General features: G+C 40.5%; 2 protein-coding genes across 2 annotated transcripts; one reads left to right on the forward strand and one right to left on the reverse strand.

Annotated features, from left to right (window-relative positions):
* Positions 1-4,287: 4,287 nt before the first annotated feature.
* Positions 4,288-5,358, reverse strand: LOC143853936 (uncharacterized). The gene has a single exon (XM_077363631.1). It carries the CDS (start codon positions 5,356-5,358, stop codon positions 4,288-4,290), a length of 1,071 nt encoding a protein of 356 aa, XP_077219746.1.
* Positions 5,359-12,298: 6,940 nt separating this feature from the next.
* LOC143853937 (uncharacterized) lies at positions 12,299-14,070 on the forward strand. Its single transcript, XM_077363632.1, has 2 exons — positions 12,299-13,966; positions 14,020-14,070. Exons 1-2 carry the CDS (start codon positions 12,299-12,301, stop codon positions 14,068-14,070), a joined length of 1,719 nt encoding a protein of 572 aa, XP_077219747.1.
* The last annotated feature ends 1,907 nt before the right edge of the window (positions 14,071-15,977 follow it).

The following is a 15,977-nucleotide window of genomic DNA, read 5'->3' on the forward strand; positions in this document are numbered from 1 at the left end:
AAGTTTTTTTTCTTTTTGTTTTTGGTAATTTTTCTCAAATTAGAAAGAACTTGGTATTCTTAGAAAAAAGTTGTTTTCCTATTTTAAGAAAGAAAGTTAGTATATATTTTAATTTTGGAATCCGAAAAATTTAGAAATAATACTTTCCTTTCTTAGATTTGTTTTCTTTTGGAATCTTTCTCTTAAAAGGATTTGAGTAAGAAATAAAAATAGAAACTTGCTTTTTATATGGTATGTGAAAAAGGAAAGAAAGATTGAAAAAAAATTATTTTTAGAAAGTTTACCTTTTGATTACAGTTTTGATTTGTAGCCTTTTTTACTTGAGCTATTAAGTCTGAAGGGTTTTTATGCCTAGTTCCTTAAAACTAACTAGCTTGAGAGCAACTGACTGAAAACTCCATACATGGGTCAATTAGAAAGCTTAATAAATCAAAACATTGCATGTAATCAAAGGTAAAACTTGAACTCATATGCATCAATGTCTATGATATATGCAAATCAAAGATTAGTCGGACACTGCTTAGTAGCTTTCTGGTGAATGCCCTGCATGTCATTCACGCCAAAACCAGTAGAGGATCACAAAATTGAGTTCTATTCTTAGAAAGTATGGGAAAAGTGGAAAGTGTGGTGGACCATATAAATTTGCAGATTTTTCTATTAAGTTTCCCAATCAAATTTCTTTTATGGTACGATTACATTAGAGGCAAGTTTAAGGGAGAAGAGTAGGAAAAATTCAAAAGAGGATTCCTTGATTAAAATATTTTTCTAATTTTTTCAACTTGGGATAGGATGCAAAGTTTAATATGGGGGTATTCTTGTTCTTCTATTTTGAGTAATTTATCAGAGAAAAATGATTAGAAATTTTTAGCTTTATTCTATAGTGAGATTTGGAAAGAAAAGTTTGTTTTTAGAATTTTGTGAGTATATTCACTGCAAACACTCACGAGACAAAACTCGTCCACTAGGGTAACCTAGGGGTTTAAAGGCTTGTTGCACGTGCTAAGTGCAATCGTGATTCCTATGAAAGTGAGTTAGGATTTTATTTTGTTTCTATATTTCTTTATTTTCTTCTTATTTGCTTGAGGACAAGCAAAGTTCAAGTATGGGGGAATTTGATTAACACATTTATGTGTGAATGGTATTGGTAGGAAACATGCATATTTTTATCATTTAAAGTGGTGCTACTAATATTTTGTGTGTTTATGGTGTTACAGGGTTATCTATGGATTTTTACAGAAAATGAAGCTAAAAAGATAAAAAGGGCGTCGTTGTGGTCGAAAATCAAGAAGTGGGTCCTACAAATTTACACCATTTTCATTGCCAGGGGCACCTAGCGTAAGTATATCAATGGCGAAAAGGGGGGCAAATGTACTTCATGACTGAAAAATCCAAGGGCTTTGATTACCAAGTACATTAGCAAATGGGTGTCCCTTGTGAAAAAGGGGTGTAAATATCACTTCCCTTGTGCATTGAGTGGGTTTTAGATTTCAACTTCATTTGACGGGTCCCACTAAATGGACTGTTTGGATCATCTTGTGAAAAGGATTGAGAGGACCATCAATGGACATTGTGGTCTACAAAGTAACGGTTTGGATTGCCCAATTTGATTCAAATGGGCCCAACCACATGTCCCAGTCACAAGGGAGACTATATGCTCGGTTAAACCTGAAAATTGGGCCCACTATGAACAATATAAATTTTGGGAGAAAGAGACATGTTCGTCTAAGCTTGAAGGAAGGGACCACCCTTGGATTTAAAAATTCGATTTTCTACTCTCAGAATGGGTTGTACTCTTTCTTTTGGATGGTTTGGATTTATTCTTGATGTGCAATTTTGTATTATGTACCAATAAACCCATGCACTAACAAAGAGAGCACAAGGTTTGCATGGATTTGATGACATCAATATGCATGGAAATAGTGTAACCGAGCATGCAAGGCAAGAAAAAAAAAAAAAAAAAAACCTACTATACTTACATGGGGTGGATAACATGCATGGGAAGGTGACAAGAAGGACTTTTGTTTTTATAGAAACTTGTCTTTTATGGTAGCTTGATGGGGCACACTATACATATATGCATGGCATAAAGATATGGCATGAATTGTTGCATGGGGTGGATAACATGCATGGGAAGGTGATAAGAAAGACTTTTGTTTTTATAGAAACTTGACTTTTATGGTAGCTTGATGGGGCCCGCTATACATATATGCATGGCATAAAGATATGGCATGAATTGTTGCCCAAGTGGAGTTGAACCAAGAAGGAAAAATACTATGAAATTGCAAGGTCGGTGGTAATGAAATGGTGGGTCCCATCAGTGGAATTTAATTTGGACCATTTGGATCATGGTGATGCACATGGTGGTGCCAATATCAAATTACGTAGTGCTGAGATCAACTATGTAGATCCCACATGATGGTCGGCCACACAGTTAGTCAATACTAGGTGGTTGAAAAACTCGAATGGCAGGGGGTGTTATTATCAAGAGAAAAAGACTTGTATTCAGTCATTTTCAATTCAAAAACAAAACCAATAACAGGCTAGCAAGAAGATTCTATATCTGGACGAGTGTTATTCTTGGTCTTTGGATGTTGCCCACGTGGTTCAAAGAGCATTGATTATCCATGTGAAATAAGGAGCTGAAAAAAGGGAATTGATTTATAAAAAAAACCGTATTTCTTTAAAGGAAGAAGTTGCTTGTCTTGACATGGAAATTACATGTGTTATTGCAGATTTTGGACAAGTAGCATAAGGATTATAAAATGCAGGTTGCTACGTTGGATTGATTCGGGTAACTTAATTGGGGAAAGTTAGAAGAAAAAAAAGAGATGGTATTCCAAGTTTCTAACCGACTACAACACAGAGGGAAGAATGTGACAAATAAACTGGGAACCATGCGGCTAAATTTTAGGAATAAAATTTCGTGTACAACCAAGAGTGGAAATTGGTATTTTTTTGCAAACCCTCAGCCATTCGACTCGGTCTCTCTACAGTTCACCCACTTTCTATCTTCAGCCATTCATCTTATAGAGAGAAAGTGATCCATGGCTGAAATTAAAGGAGAGAGATATCCAAGTGGAGAGAGTTACAAGAAAAAAATTACAAAAGGGGAAAGAGAGGAACGAATTGGGGAAATTAAGTTTTTTGGCAACTTAAACTCTATATATTTTAAACTCTCTTTTGCACTCCTCTCTCTCTTAGATACTTTCTCTCTCTCTCTCTCTCTTGTCATTTCCATATCTCCTTTGCACTCTCTGATTCTCTGATTCTCTTTTTCTCTCTACCACTCTTAGGTTTTCTTGTTCTCTCTTACTCTTTTTCATGCTCTTTTTCTATCTACTCTCAACCAAGGATCAATCATCCACCGTTCAATCCAAGGTGACACTAAAGCTTGAAGAGGAGGATTTGGCCAAAGTTGGAGGAGAAAAAGACTAAGTTCTATTTAATTTTTGTTATTTATTTTAAGTTCAATTTGATGTAATTTTGTTTCAATTCAAGTTAGTGAAGAAGTAATTTGCTTTTGTTTTATTTCCTTTCAAGTTCCATCTATCTTTTTTTATTTTTGTTTTTCTTCCCTTATTCATGAATAACTAAATCCTAATTACTTAGGGTTTAGTTGAAGCCATGGGGAAGGAGAAATATTTATAATTATATCAATCTACTCAATTAAAAAATTGTGTAGGATTTTGTGTTTGGAAAATCTCAATCATTCATGCCATTGGCTTTCCCCTTTCGTATGAATGATTGTTGATTAACAACTATAAAGTTCTATATAATTAATGTAAATTGGAGAGTAGATTTGATTAATTACTTATAAGGAATGACATCCCTTTGATCTTATTCCTTATTGACTAGTTAATCGAATTTTCAACCCAATTCAAGAGTTGTTTTAATTAATCTATCTAATCCAAACCCATGGTGGATTCTAACCCTAAGTATTCTTTTATATTGAATTAAGGTTTTTACACTATTCCAAATTACTTTTGCAATTTTTCAATTTACTTAAGCCCTTAGAATTTGGTTTTCTAATTAAATTAGAAAAGTAGTTAATAAAGATAGTTAGAATTTTGGTACACTTTGCCTAAATTAAGATTTCCAAATCGCAATCTTATTTGTGTCCGATTCTTAGATTGCTTAGAATAAAAATTCATAGATATTGTTGGCTCCGAGGTACGTCCACGGAAATCCTGAGTAAATGCTAGGCAACATATATTATAGTTTATATTCTAAGTGATACAAGAATAGGATTCACAAACAAGATTTCTCTTCCCTGAGTTCGACCTGTGACTACACGCGATCCGTACACTTGCGGTTACTTTTTAAATCACAATCACCTATGCTGACCAGTTTTTCCTGGTCATCTTCGTACAACACGATTGGAATCATGTCTTCTGCGGGTTGGTACATAATAGTCCGGGTTTCATCTCTCAAGTCCTGCAGTTCAATCGGTAAGGCCTCTGATGTATTTTTTCCTTTTAGTGCCGTCGCGTAACACTCCGTCGACTGTGGCTGGTCGCCTTTCACTTTGCCGACACCGCAGGGTGTTATGAATTTCATTTTCTGGTGATAGGCTGAGGCGATTGCGCAGAGTAGGTTCTGTCCCGGTCTTCCTAATATAGCGTTGTAGGCCGACGTGGCCCTCACTACCAAGAAATTAACCATTGCAAAGGCCTGGTGGGGATATTTTCTGACCAGGACGGGGAGTTCGATCTGTCCCTCTACCTTGACTATCTCCCCAGAGAATCCGAACAAATCTGAGTTCGCCGGCTGCAGGCGGTCGTCTCCGACCATCATTTGCTTGAAGGCGTGGTAATATAAGAGGTCGGCTGAACTGCCGTTATCCACCAAGATTTTCTTCAGTTCCCAATTGGCAACCAGCATGGTTATGACCAGGGCATAATCATGGGGGAGTATCAGGTTGTCCAGATCTGCGTCCGAGAATGAGATCTCGTTTTCTACTTTCAATTTTTTTTGGCTGGTCTGGACCGTGTTGATCTGCCGAGCATAGGCTTTACGGGCGGCCGATGAGGTTCCTCCTGCTGCCTGGCCACCGATGATGGTGTTTATGACTCCAGCAGGCTGCGATCGTTGCAGCTCTGACCGCGGGCTGCGAGGAGCGGTAGAGTTTCGATGGGCTGGGGGTGACCGTGGCCGCTGGGGGCTTCTTCTGCCTTGAGGACTTCTTTCTTGGCGCTCTCTTCTGTCACCGCCATGCTCAACGTATTTCCTAAGATATCCCCTTTGGATCAATAGCTTGATTTCTTCCTTAAGATGCTTGCACTCGTTAGTGTCATGCCCATGGTCCTTGTGGAACCAGCAGTACTTAGATTTGTCCCGCTTGTTCCCCTTAGTTAGCATTTTGTCCGGCCATTTGAGAAAGTTTTCTCCTCTGATCGTGGCCAGTATACGGTTCCTGGATGTATTGAGGGGCGTGAAATTTCGCTCCCTTCGTTCCGGGCTTCTTTCTCTCCTTAGGAGCCTTCGTCCCTACATCTCGTAGGGTTCTTTTCCTCTTCCGGCATTTTTCTCCTCCCTGAGTCCAGGGCTGCCAATGTTTCTTTTATAGAGATGTACTCTTCCGCCCCCACCATGAGATCTGCCAATGAGTGTGGGTTCCGACGAGCTATAGCTCGGCAGAATTCGATTGATTTAGCACCCGCGAGGAGTGCATTTGGAGCGACAGAGGGATCCAAGTTCGGGACTTGCAGGGCTTCTCTGTTGAATCGGCTGACAAACATTTTTTAGGCTTTCACCATCTTCTTATCTAAGAGCCATTAGCGACGCCGCGGTCTTGCGCGGCCTTCGGCTGCTCATGAAGTGCCTAACCAGGTCGTCCGCTAATTCTTTGAAACTATCTACAGAGTTCGGTTTGAGCCTCGAGTACCAATCTCTTGCAGCTCCGGTCAAGCTGGTTGGAAATGCCCTACAGAGGAATCCGTGTGAAGCTCCGTGCAATAGCATCATGGTTTTGAATGTCTACGGATGATCTACGGGATCCGTGGTCCCATCGTACTGTTGGACCGGAGGCATTTTGAATCCTTTTGGAGCTGGCATGTTTAGCACGTTATCTGTAAAAGGATGTCTGTTGGAGAACGACTTTATGGAGGACCGATTGTGGTTTTTGGCCAGTTCTTCGATCCGATGGTCAATCTCTTCAAACCTTCGCAGTACGGGATCAGCTCTTTTTTCTGTCCGGCAGCATGGTTTGGCCTTCGTTTCCACAGTGGGGCTTGCCGCTGAATCCGAGCGGCTCTCTGGACTTCTTCTGTGACGGCTGGATCTCTTCCGCTCTGCATGAGCGGCTCGGGGCCAGTGTTGCTGCACAGATCTGGACCGATATCGCTTATGAGGTTCAGTCTGCACAAGTCCTGCCCGAGAGTGATGGTCATGTCTCGAGTGAGAATGAGGAGTCTGATAGCGACGGGGCGGTGCGGGCTCGCCCACTGGCAGATCCATCCTTACCTCCGGGGGTGCAGAGACCTCAGGGGGAAGGTCTTGAGGGACCTGCTGGACTAAGCTCTTGTAATGGTCGACCAACATAGTCTTTTGTTGAAAAAGAGTTTGAACCTGCTCGGGCGTAGGAGCCGAAGCCGGAGTCGACTGAGCAGGGCCTGGCTCCGCTCTGGCTGGAGGAATGACGATCCTCGAGGCGAGTCGTTCTTCCCTAGCATTTTGACGTGGTGTAGGTCGGACTGTCCGAACAGGAGGTGCTCGGGTACTCTTCCGTCCTGCCATTTTTCTTGAGACTTAGAACGGCTTTTTGTTCGGGTCCCACGGATGGCGCCAATTTGTTACGCCCTGAATTGGTAACAGATAAGGCAGTGACGTAAGAGCTGATCTGGCGAATCCTGATAGCTGAATTGATAAAGAGGCAATAACCTGCACGACGGCACACGAGGTCAGAAGGCCAACCCAGAGTCCTTGCTCCGGACGGGCACTTCGACACTCAAGTTAGTGAAATTGAACTGCCAAAGTGATGAATAGTGATTTTTTGGGATTCGAGTCCCTTACCTTGTCTTTATGAGGGCTATTTATAGCGGGACTTTGAGTGTAAGTTTGCTTGTCCTTTTGGGACAGGTGTCGTCCAGTTATTGAGTCAAATTGCGCCTCTGTTTCTTTGCCCTTAGACAAGTGTCAACCCATGGTTGGGTGAGGTGAACAGATGATTCCATCTTGGTTTGGCGCAATGACAAGAATACCCTTTAGGAGATGAGGGCTTTTAGGGGTTTGCCCTGGTGCCACGTGTCGTATGACGATTGGGGTTGTTTTGCATACCCCATTAGGTTACACACAGTTCAATCTATCATCATTTTCAGCCATGGCCCTTCCATGGCAGGGCTTCATTAGATAGGTGACAAGATCATTCACCAACAGCCATGTATGGTAATCAACAAAATCATTCAAAATCTCAGATCTGGAAAGGTATGATCAGATCTGAAATTTCTATGAAAGTGTGCACAGGATTATTATGAAAGTGGATTGTTTTCACAAGATCTATTGACTGTTTTTCAATTCGGATCTAGGATTTTATTTTTCAACAAACTACGAATGAGAAACATGAAAACCACGAATGGAATTCAAGCATACAGACTAAAATTTAAAAGATCTAAGAAAAGGAATATGTAGAAAAAAAAATTATCTCAAAAGTCATAGAGAATCTCAAGATAGGTGAATAAATTACATCACATCGCTTGAATTATCATGCCAAGGAGTTGGATCTTGCACATTAGCGAGAAATTCTACAACCATGAGGTGTCCGCACGTCACTTCAGGTGAATATCATTTTTTAGCTCCGACTACCTTCCAATTACTTGCTACTGTTACTTTTCTTCTCGATTTGTCCTTCTCTGTCTTCTTTACAACTTTAGCCTTGATATAGGGCCTAAACACCCCCCCCCCCCCAAGACAAACCCAACCCTACTTATAGAAAACATCCAACCCTCTCAAGTGGATGACAGCTGAGCATAGGTTGTCATGCCACTTTACTAAGGGCCCACACTCACATACTTGCACTTGCCACTTGTACATTCACAATTACACACACTTGTTACACTGCCAAACTACATCATAGCTTGCCTAATCTTGACCGTTGATCCATAACCCAGCCACACCGTGGCTTCTTTGTCTTGAATATTGGCCAAATGGTGCATTTCCTTGTCCTTGTCTACATCATACTCCCCCTTTAGAAATGGCCTTGTCCTCAAGCTCGTACCTTCCTCGGCATATTTAAAGGGAGAGAAGTACTTCCTCCATTGTCAGCATGCTATTTTGAATTCACATCTCCCTCTTCATTGATCAGATCGCATATCTTGTTCACATGGTACATTCCGATATGACCTGTCAATTAGTGTGCCTCAACATTATAGCTCCATGCTACTTTACTAGTGGACTGTAAATTCCAACAATTTCTTGTTTCTACTTAGGAACAACGATCAACTCCAATCACATAGCATGCTTCTCCAGTAAGGGACATCAAGTACATCCCCACTTATAGAAATTCTGCATTATATCTATTTTGTAGGAAGTTGTCAGTTCTGCACACTGCTTCACCTGCTGAGCTTAACTTTTAATCATAACTACCAGCAAGATCAACTGATCAAGAACTAATCTATAATAGTATACATCAGCTGAAATCACACTCAGCTCCTTTGGACAATCCCATTTCTATCAGGTACACAATAAATTTATGTATGATGCAGGGCCATGCACCTTCAGCAACATAGTTTGATAAAGGGGATCAACTGTCTTGGTAAACTGTAAGAGTTGGGGCCAGATGTGATACCGTTCGGATCGGCGAAACACAATCCTTTGGGTTGTGGAGAGAAACAAGAAGTGAAATTCTTCCAAAATATTTAAAAAAGCTTTTCTTCTTCAACTAAAACTTTCATTACAGATGTTTGCAATTCTTTAAATAGAGAAATACATGAGAATATGACGTTCAAGCTATCCCATTAATAATTTTAGGGACTTACGACCCTCATAAATAGCTTAGAAACTCAAAACATTGACTAGTCAAGGCTAACAAAACACAGTCTACTAAAATTGGCATAACTTTCTAACCACTACTCCAATTTTCAACAATGAGTACTTGTGGAAACATCTCAAAAAGACCTACAACTTTTTAGTTTACCATTTTCCATGATTCTTCCATTTAATATCCCAAAAGTGTGGTTGAAAATCAGTCAGAAGCTAGTAGCAGGAATGCACCTGCATTGTTCTCCCTCGGCTGAACGTCAAGTTGTCCCCGAGTTGAACGGGTCACTTTCATGGTATGTAATAAGATAAAAAAATATTGAAAGTAGCTGAAACGCCATAATCTTCAGGTGATTGATCTCGAAATGGACCATCCGCGTGATCTTGAAGTTCGTCAAACTTCCCTTGTTCAAGATGGCAAAAATAGAATATGTCTCCATTTTGAATATGCTTGAATTCATGAATAAACGCTATACGCTTCGATGTCGGATCGAATAAAAATGGATCAATGTAATTGGATGAAAAAATTGATGTAATTTTTTTCCATTCACCCATCTCTTCAATATCCATCGGTTCACCTAATATGTTGACCAATCCAATCCCTTTGGTGATGAATTCATTAAATTTCCGTTGAAGTTCCATGTGCTCCTCATTAGCTTTAACATCAAGTAGAGCATAAGATATGCCATTACCCTTGGTCTCTTGATCAAATTTGTTCTCGTAAAGAAAAAATTTACTCTCTTTCACTTTCTTGAACCATGCAAGTTCGAAATTCATAGGCCTCATCTTGGTCTCAAGATTGACATTGTTGACTATCTCTTGTGCCACCACATTCTTATAACACCCACTGTAAATGATAAGATTGCACATCTCTTCATTTGACATATATCCTTTATGAAAAATATTATGCGACAACCCGTGAGGATTTTCTTCCACTTTGGCCGTATTCATAGCATGCCGAGTAACTAATGCCTCGCCACGATCGTTCCAAATGATCTCATCACTCTCATCATCATTGTAGTCATCAAAAAGTGGTTGTTCATCTAGAACATTCAATACAACGGAAGTAGGGCATTCTATAAAGATATTCGACTGTATCTTTCCTTCAAACTCGGAAACCTCCACCTTAACGCCGGTGAAACGTTGACGTAAAGGACCACGTCTTGAAGAAGAAACATCACTCTCTCCTTGGTGTTGGTGTGGCCGAGTGAAAGGGTTGACATCCGACTCCGATCCATTTCTTTCCTCCACCTCATCTTGAGGCTCTTGAAGAGCTAACCTCTCGGTGAGGGTTTGGACTTGACACCTCAATTCCTCAATATCGATATCACGAAGATCCCTCTCTCGATTGGGAGCCTCTCTTTCAATCGGAGCTCAGCGACGTCGATTGGCCATTGAGAAACTTGAACTGGCGCAAATTTCTCGTTGGTAAGCACTAGCATAAGATATCCTCACGATCACCGTTGTAAGGTTACACCTAGATGCTCTAACACCACTTTTATACCGTTCGGATCAGCAAATCGTAATCCTTTGGGTTGTTGTAACAACCCTAAAAAAAAAAAAAAAAAAAAAAAAAAAACTAAAACTCGGAATTCCGAGAATAATTCTCGGAACTCCGAGAACTACTGGAGAGATCTCGGAACTCCGAGAAAATAACCTCGGAATTCCGAGAAATCGGACAGTAGTTTTGGAATCCGGTTCTCGGAACTCCGAGAGCATTTCTCGGAACTCCGAGAATTCTCGGAACTCCGAGAAAATGCCTCGGAACTCCGAGAATGTCGCGGATTGAGAATCCGAGAGTTTCCAAACTCTCTATGAAGTGCCGATTTCCATCCTTTTTGGGTGAGTTAACACCCAAACAAACCCTAAAAAGATTCATGACCATATATATACATTATCATAACCCAATGTTCTTCATAAATCAAAACCCTAAAACCTAAGGAGAGTAAGAAAAGGAGAATTCAAGGAAAGGGAGAAGAAGGAAGGGCTTTCAACTCCAAGATCCATCAAGCTTCATTCAATTCTCTCAATTCAAGTAATCAATCACATCAATCAAACCAATCCATTCAAAGGCAAAGGCAAGATTTCGGATTATGTTTTGTAATCTACACTATAACTAGAGTTCTTGAAAATTTAGATAAAACCTCTTATGTTTTTGTTTCTTGATTCTTGAATCCAATTCATGGCTTTCATTGAAAACCCACAACCCTATGATGGAGATGATTTAAAGGCCATAGTTTCATATACCCTTGATACCATTTCCCTCGTACCCAAAAAGGGGCGAGAAGGTCAAAAGAACTACGTGAACTCCTCGTACAAAAACAGTGCGAAAGGTATCCTCGTACAAAAACAGTTCGAAGGTTATAATTCTACATGGGTATCATTGTGTATAGAAATTAATGGGGAAGGAAAGGGAAGAGCATAGTCTCTAAACGATTTTAGAACCTTAGATTCTAATGACTAGAGCAATAGTCTCTAATGAACAATCATATTGAACAAAGAGTCCTATTTTGCAAATCCAAAGGTGTTATTAGAAAAACCTCTATATTATTGCTTATTGTTGCACCAAATACCATGTCTTTCTTGATATGCTAAATTTCTTTGATATGCCTCTAATATGAGATGATTATATCTTTACATCTTCGATTGCCTAAGTTAAGTTTTATTACTCTGCATAACCGTTATTCTTGCATCCTGACCTTTAAAACTTTTCAACAGATTTTAATGGCGAAAATCCAGAAAACCAGCAAATCGATCAAAACGAAGGAGCATTTGCTGATGAGATGACCTAGGCAATGGGATGGGGAGAGATGGCATAGTTTAGGCAGTTATTTATTTCTTTTAGTTTTCTTTCCAAAGTCCTTTGGGGCATGGATATTTAATTTGGCAAATTTGTGGAGTTATTATTGAAAGTATTGGAATAAAATTCTCTTCCCTTATTTTTGTCTCTATTTCATTAAATAAATGATTTGTTTTTAACTAAGACTTCCGCTGTATGAAAGAATGAATGTGTTTTGTGCCTCTTTTATTTTTTTTGAGAGGCGTAGCAATCCGGATTTTCGGGGCTCGTTTGCTCTGTTTTATAAAGAGCTAGGCTCAGAATTGCCTCAAAATTTAGCCTGAGAATCCGGGTCGTTACAGAGGTGGTATCAGAGCTAATCTAGGTTAGTCAGTGAGGAACCTAGTGCGAGTCTGGGTATATGTCTAAGGTTGAGTAGTTGAACCTAATTAGCTAAAGTACAACCTAACCACAATTTACATGATCATAATTAAATTAAGTAAATTAGAATTTTTATGAACTAACAATTGTGTGTTCTTTTGACAGATGGATCAAAGAGAGTTGCGAGGTAATGCTAGGAGAGGTCGTGGTGGTGCCCATGTTGGTGAAGGAGAAGATCCTTTACTCATGATTGCTGATCTCCTTAGAGGTCAAGCTCAGGCACAGGCTGCTAACCAAGCAGCTAATCAGGCCGCTTTGCAGAGCATTGCAACCACTCTAGCAGCTCGCCATGCGCCTGCAGCAGATCCGACTAAGCTGCACAGGCAGTTCAGGGACTACAGGCCATCGGAGTTTACAGGAGTGGGAGACCCTTTGGTTGCAGACCACTGGATTTTGGAAGTGGAAAGCATATTTGAAGTAATGGAGTGCAGCGATATTCAGAAAATCCGTTTGGCTACCTTTTTACTAAAGGACCAAGCAGGAGTGTGGTGGAGATCCTTACTGCAAAATTATCCTTATGCTAAGAATGAGACGTGGACCGAATTCAAAGTACGATTCAACAACCAATTCTTTCCTAACCATGTTAAGAGGGAATTGGCATCTCAGTTTGCGTCTCTGAAGCAGGGATCTTTGACTGTGGCTCAGTATGGAGCCAAGTTTAGGCAGTTGTCGAGGTATGCACCTGGCTATGCCTCTACAGAGGAGGATAAAGTTTCGAAGTTTGTTGACAACCTTCGCCCATCTCTTATGGCGAAAGTTGTTCTTCATGAACCTCAGACTTTGGTAGAAGCTTGCGCGAAAGCCGAGATGGCTGAGCATAGTGAGAAAGTGATTATGGCCGCCAGAATGCCGCCATCAGGGAGCAGGAATCAAGTGCCGCCGCCTAAGAGACAGAGAATGGAAGATGGAGTTCCTGCAAGGGTTCCTTGTGCTATTTGCGGAAAATTTCATGCTGGAAGGTGTTGGAAGACGATGAATGTCTGCCACAACTGTGGAGACCCGAGTCACAAGATTTTGGAGTGTCCTAAGCCTACATTTAGGGACACGAGACCTCAAAGGCAGCAGCAGAATTTTCAGCCAGCAATGAATCAGGGGAACCGAATTAATAATAATCAGCAGCAGCAGAAACCCCCAGCGCAGCAGCAGCAGCAGAATCAGTGGAAAGGGTATCAGAATCGCCAGCAGAATCTGGAGAAGAGTGCATCTCAAGCACCTGTCAACCGAGTCTATGCGCTTAATCAACAAGACGCTGATGCCTCCGACGCAGTCATTGAAGGTCAGCTTTTTGTTAATAATACATCTGTGCATATTCTTGTAGATTCTGGCTCTACCTTGTCATTCATATCGCCAATTTTTGCGAAGGAACTGAATTTGACCCCTATTACTCTAAATTTCCCTTTGAGAATTATTACTCCTTTAGGAGATGATGTAATCACAAATTTAGTGTGTAAGGGATGTATTATAAAGATAGGTGGTAGAGAGCTTTTGGCTGATTTAGTGCTATTGGAGATGAACGATTTTAGAGTTATCCTTGGTATGGATTGGCTAGCAGCTTATCATGCTAATGTGGATTGCTTTCATAAAATCGTGAAATTTGCAATTCCTGGAGAAGAAGAAATCATTTTTGAGGGAGTGAAGCGCCCTATGAAGAAGATTAAAGTAATTGCAGCTGTGAAAGCTCAGAAGTTGATCAATAAAGGATGTGAATGCTTTCTGGCTTTCATGGAGAAGGAAGAAGTAGGTATTGAGTTGTCTGTTTCAGACATCCCTGTGGTGAGGGAGTTTCTGGATGTCTTTCCAGAAGACTTTGAATTACCTCCCCACAGAGAGATCGACTTTACTATCGATCTTGTGCCAGGGACCGAGCCTATTTCTAAAACACCTTACAGAATGGCCCCGGCTGAATTGAAAGAATTGAAGGAGCAGTTATCAGAATTGTTGGAGAAGGGATTTATTAGACCCAGTTCATCCCCATGGGGAGCTCCTGTGCTATTTGTGAAGAAGAAGGATGGTAGTCTTCGCTTGTGCATTGACTACAGGCAGTTGAATAAGGTGACTATCAAGAATCGTTATCCTCTTCCTCGAATAGACGATCTCTTTGACCAGTTGCAAGGAGCTACTCATTTCTCGAAGATTGATTTGAGATCTGGATATCACCAGTTGCGTATCAGAGACGAGGACATTTCAAAGTCAGCTTTTCGTACTCGATACGGTCACTATGAATTTGTCGTAATGCCGTTTGGATTGACAAATGCACCAGCCATATTTATGGACTTGATGAATAGAGTATTCAAGCCATTTTTGGATCAGTTCGTGGTGGTATTCATAGATGACATCCTTATTTACTCGAAATCTGAAGAGGAGCATGCTAAGCATTTGGGACTTGCATTGGAGACTTTGAGAAAGAATCAGTTGTATGCAAAATTCTCTAAATGTGAGTTTTGGCTCGAGCGTGTTACATTTTTGGGTCATGTGATATCAAAAGAAGGAATTGAAGTGGATCCTACTAAGATTCAAGCAGTTACTTCTTGGAAGCAGCCTACCAATGTTACTGAGATCAGAAGTTTCTTGGGTCTGGCCGGGTATTACAGGAAGTTTGTTGAAGGCTTTTCAATTTTAGCTGGACCTTTGACTAAATTGACCAGGAAGAATGTTAAATATGTTTGGAATGAAGAATGTGAAAGCAGTTTTCAAGAATTGAAGAAAATATTGACATCAGCTCCAGTTTTGATACTTCCTACCGCAGAAGGAGATTTTGTGGTGTATAGTGATGCATCATTTCGAGGTTTGGGTTGCGTGCTCATGCAATCAGGCAAGGTCATTGCCTATGGTTCGAGGCAGTTGAAGAAGCACGAAGTGAATTACCCAACTCATGATCTGGAATTAGCAGCAGTGGTTTTCGCTTTGAGGATATGGCGACACTACTTGTATGGTGTCAAGTTTGAGGTTTTTACAGATCATAAGAGCCTCAAGTATCTTTTTGATCAGAAAGAGCTGAATATGAGACAGAGAAGATGGGTTGAATTTTTGAAGGATTATGACTTCACCTTGAGTTATCATCCAGGCAAGGCTAATGTAGTGGCTGACGCTCTTAGCCGACAAGAACACCCTATGATGGCCTGTTTGATGATGGAAGAATGGGAATTGCTTGAGCGGTTCAGAGATTTAGATTTGGGAACTTGCGAAATTGGCGATAAATCCTTTATTGCTAATATTCGAGTTCGGTCGAATATCATAGAAACTGTTAAAGCAGCTCAGATAGATGATGAAGGAATTTTGAAATTAAAGGCTGAAGTTGATTCTAAACCAAAGTTTTCAGTAGGAGAGGATGGATGTTTGTTCTTTAAAGACAGAATTTGTGTGCCAGCTAAGGAAGAAATCAGAAAGGACATTTTGGATGAGGCACATAAGTCTCGTTACACCATTCATCCAGGTAACACAAAGATGTACCAAGACTTGAAGAGGAATCTTTGGTGGAGTGGAATGAAAAGGGACATTGCTGAGTATGTTTCTAAATGCCTAACTTGTCAGAAAGTAAAGGCAGAGCATCAGAAACCTGGAGGTACATTGGACCCTTTGGAGATTCCCATGTGGAAATGGGATAGCTTGTCCATGGATTTTATCATGGGTTTACCCAAATCGAAGAGCAATTGTGATGGTATTTGGGTGATTGTGGACCGTCTTTCTAAATCGGCTCATTTCATTCCGATTAAGAAAGATTGGAAGTTGGAAAAGCTTGCTGAAACATATGTGGCTCAGATCGTTAGGTATCATGGTGTGCCCT

Source organism: Tasmannia lanceolata, unplaced genomic scaffold (assembly GCF_043159265.1).
Source record: "Tasmannia lanceolata isolate RefF3 unplaced genomic scaffold, GAP_Taslan_0.1 ptg000020l, whole genome shotgun sequence".
Lineage (NCBI taxonomy): Eukaryota > Viridiplantae > Streptophyta > Magnoliopsida > Canellales > Winteraceae > Tasmannia > Tasmannia lanceolata.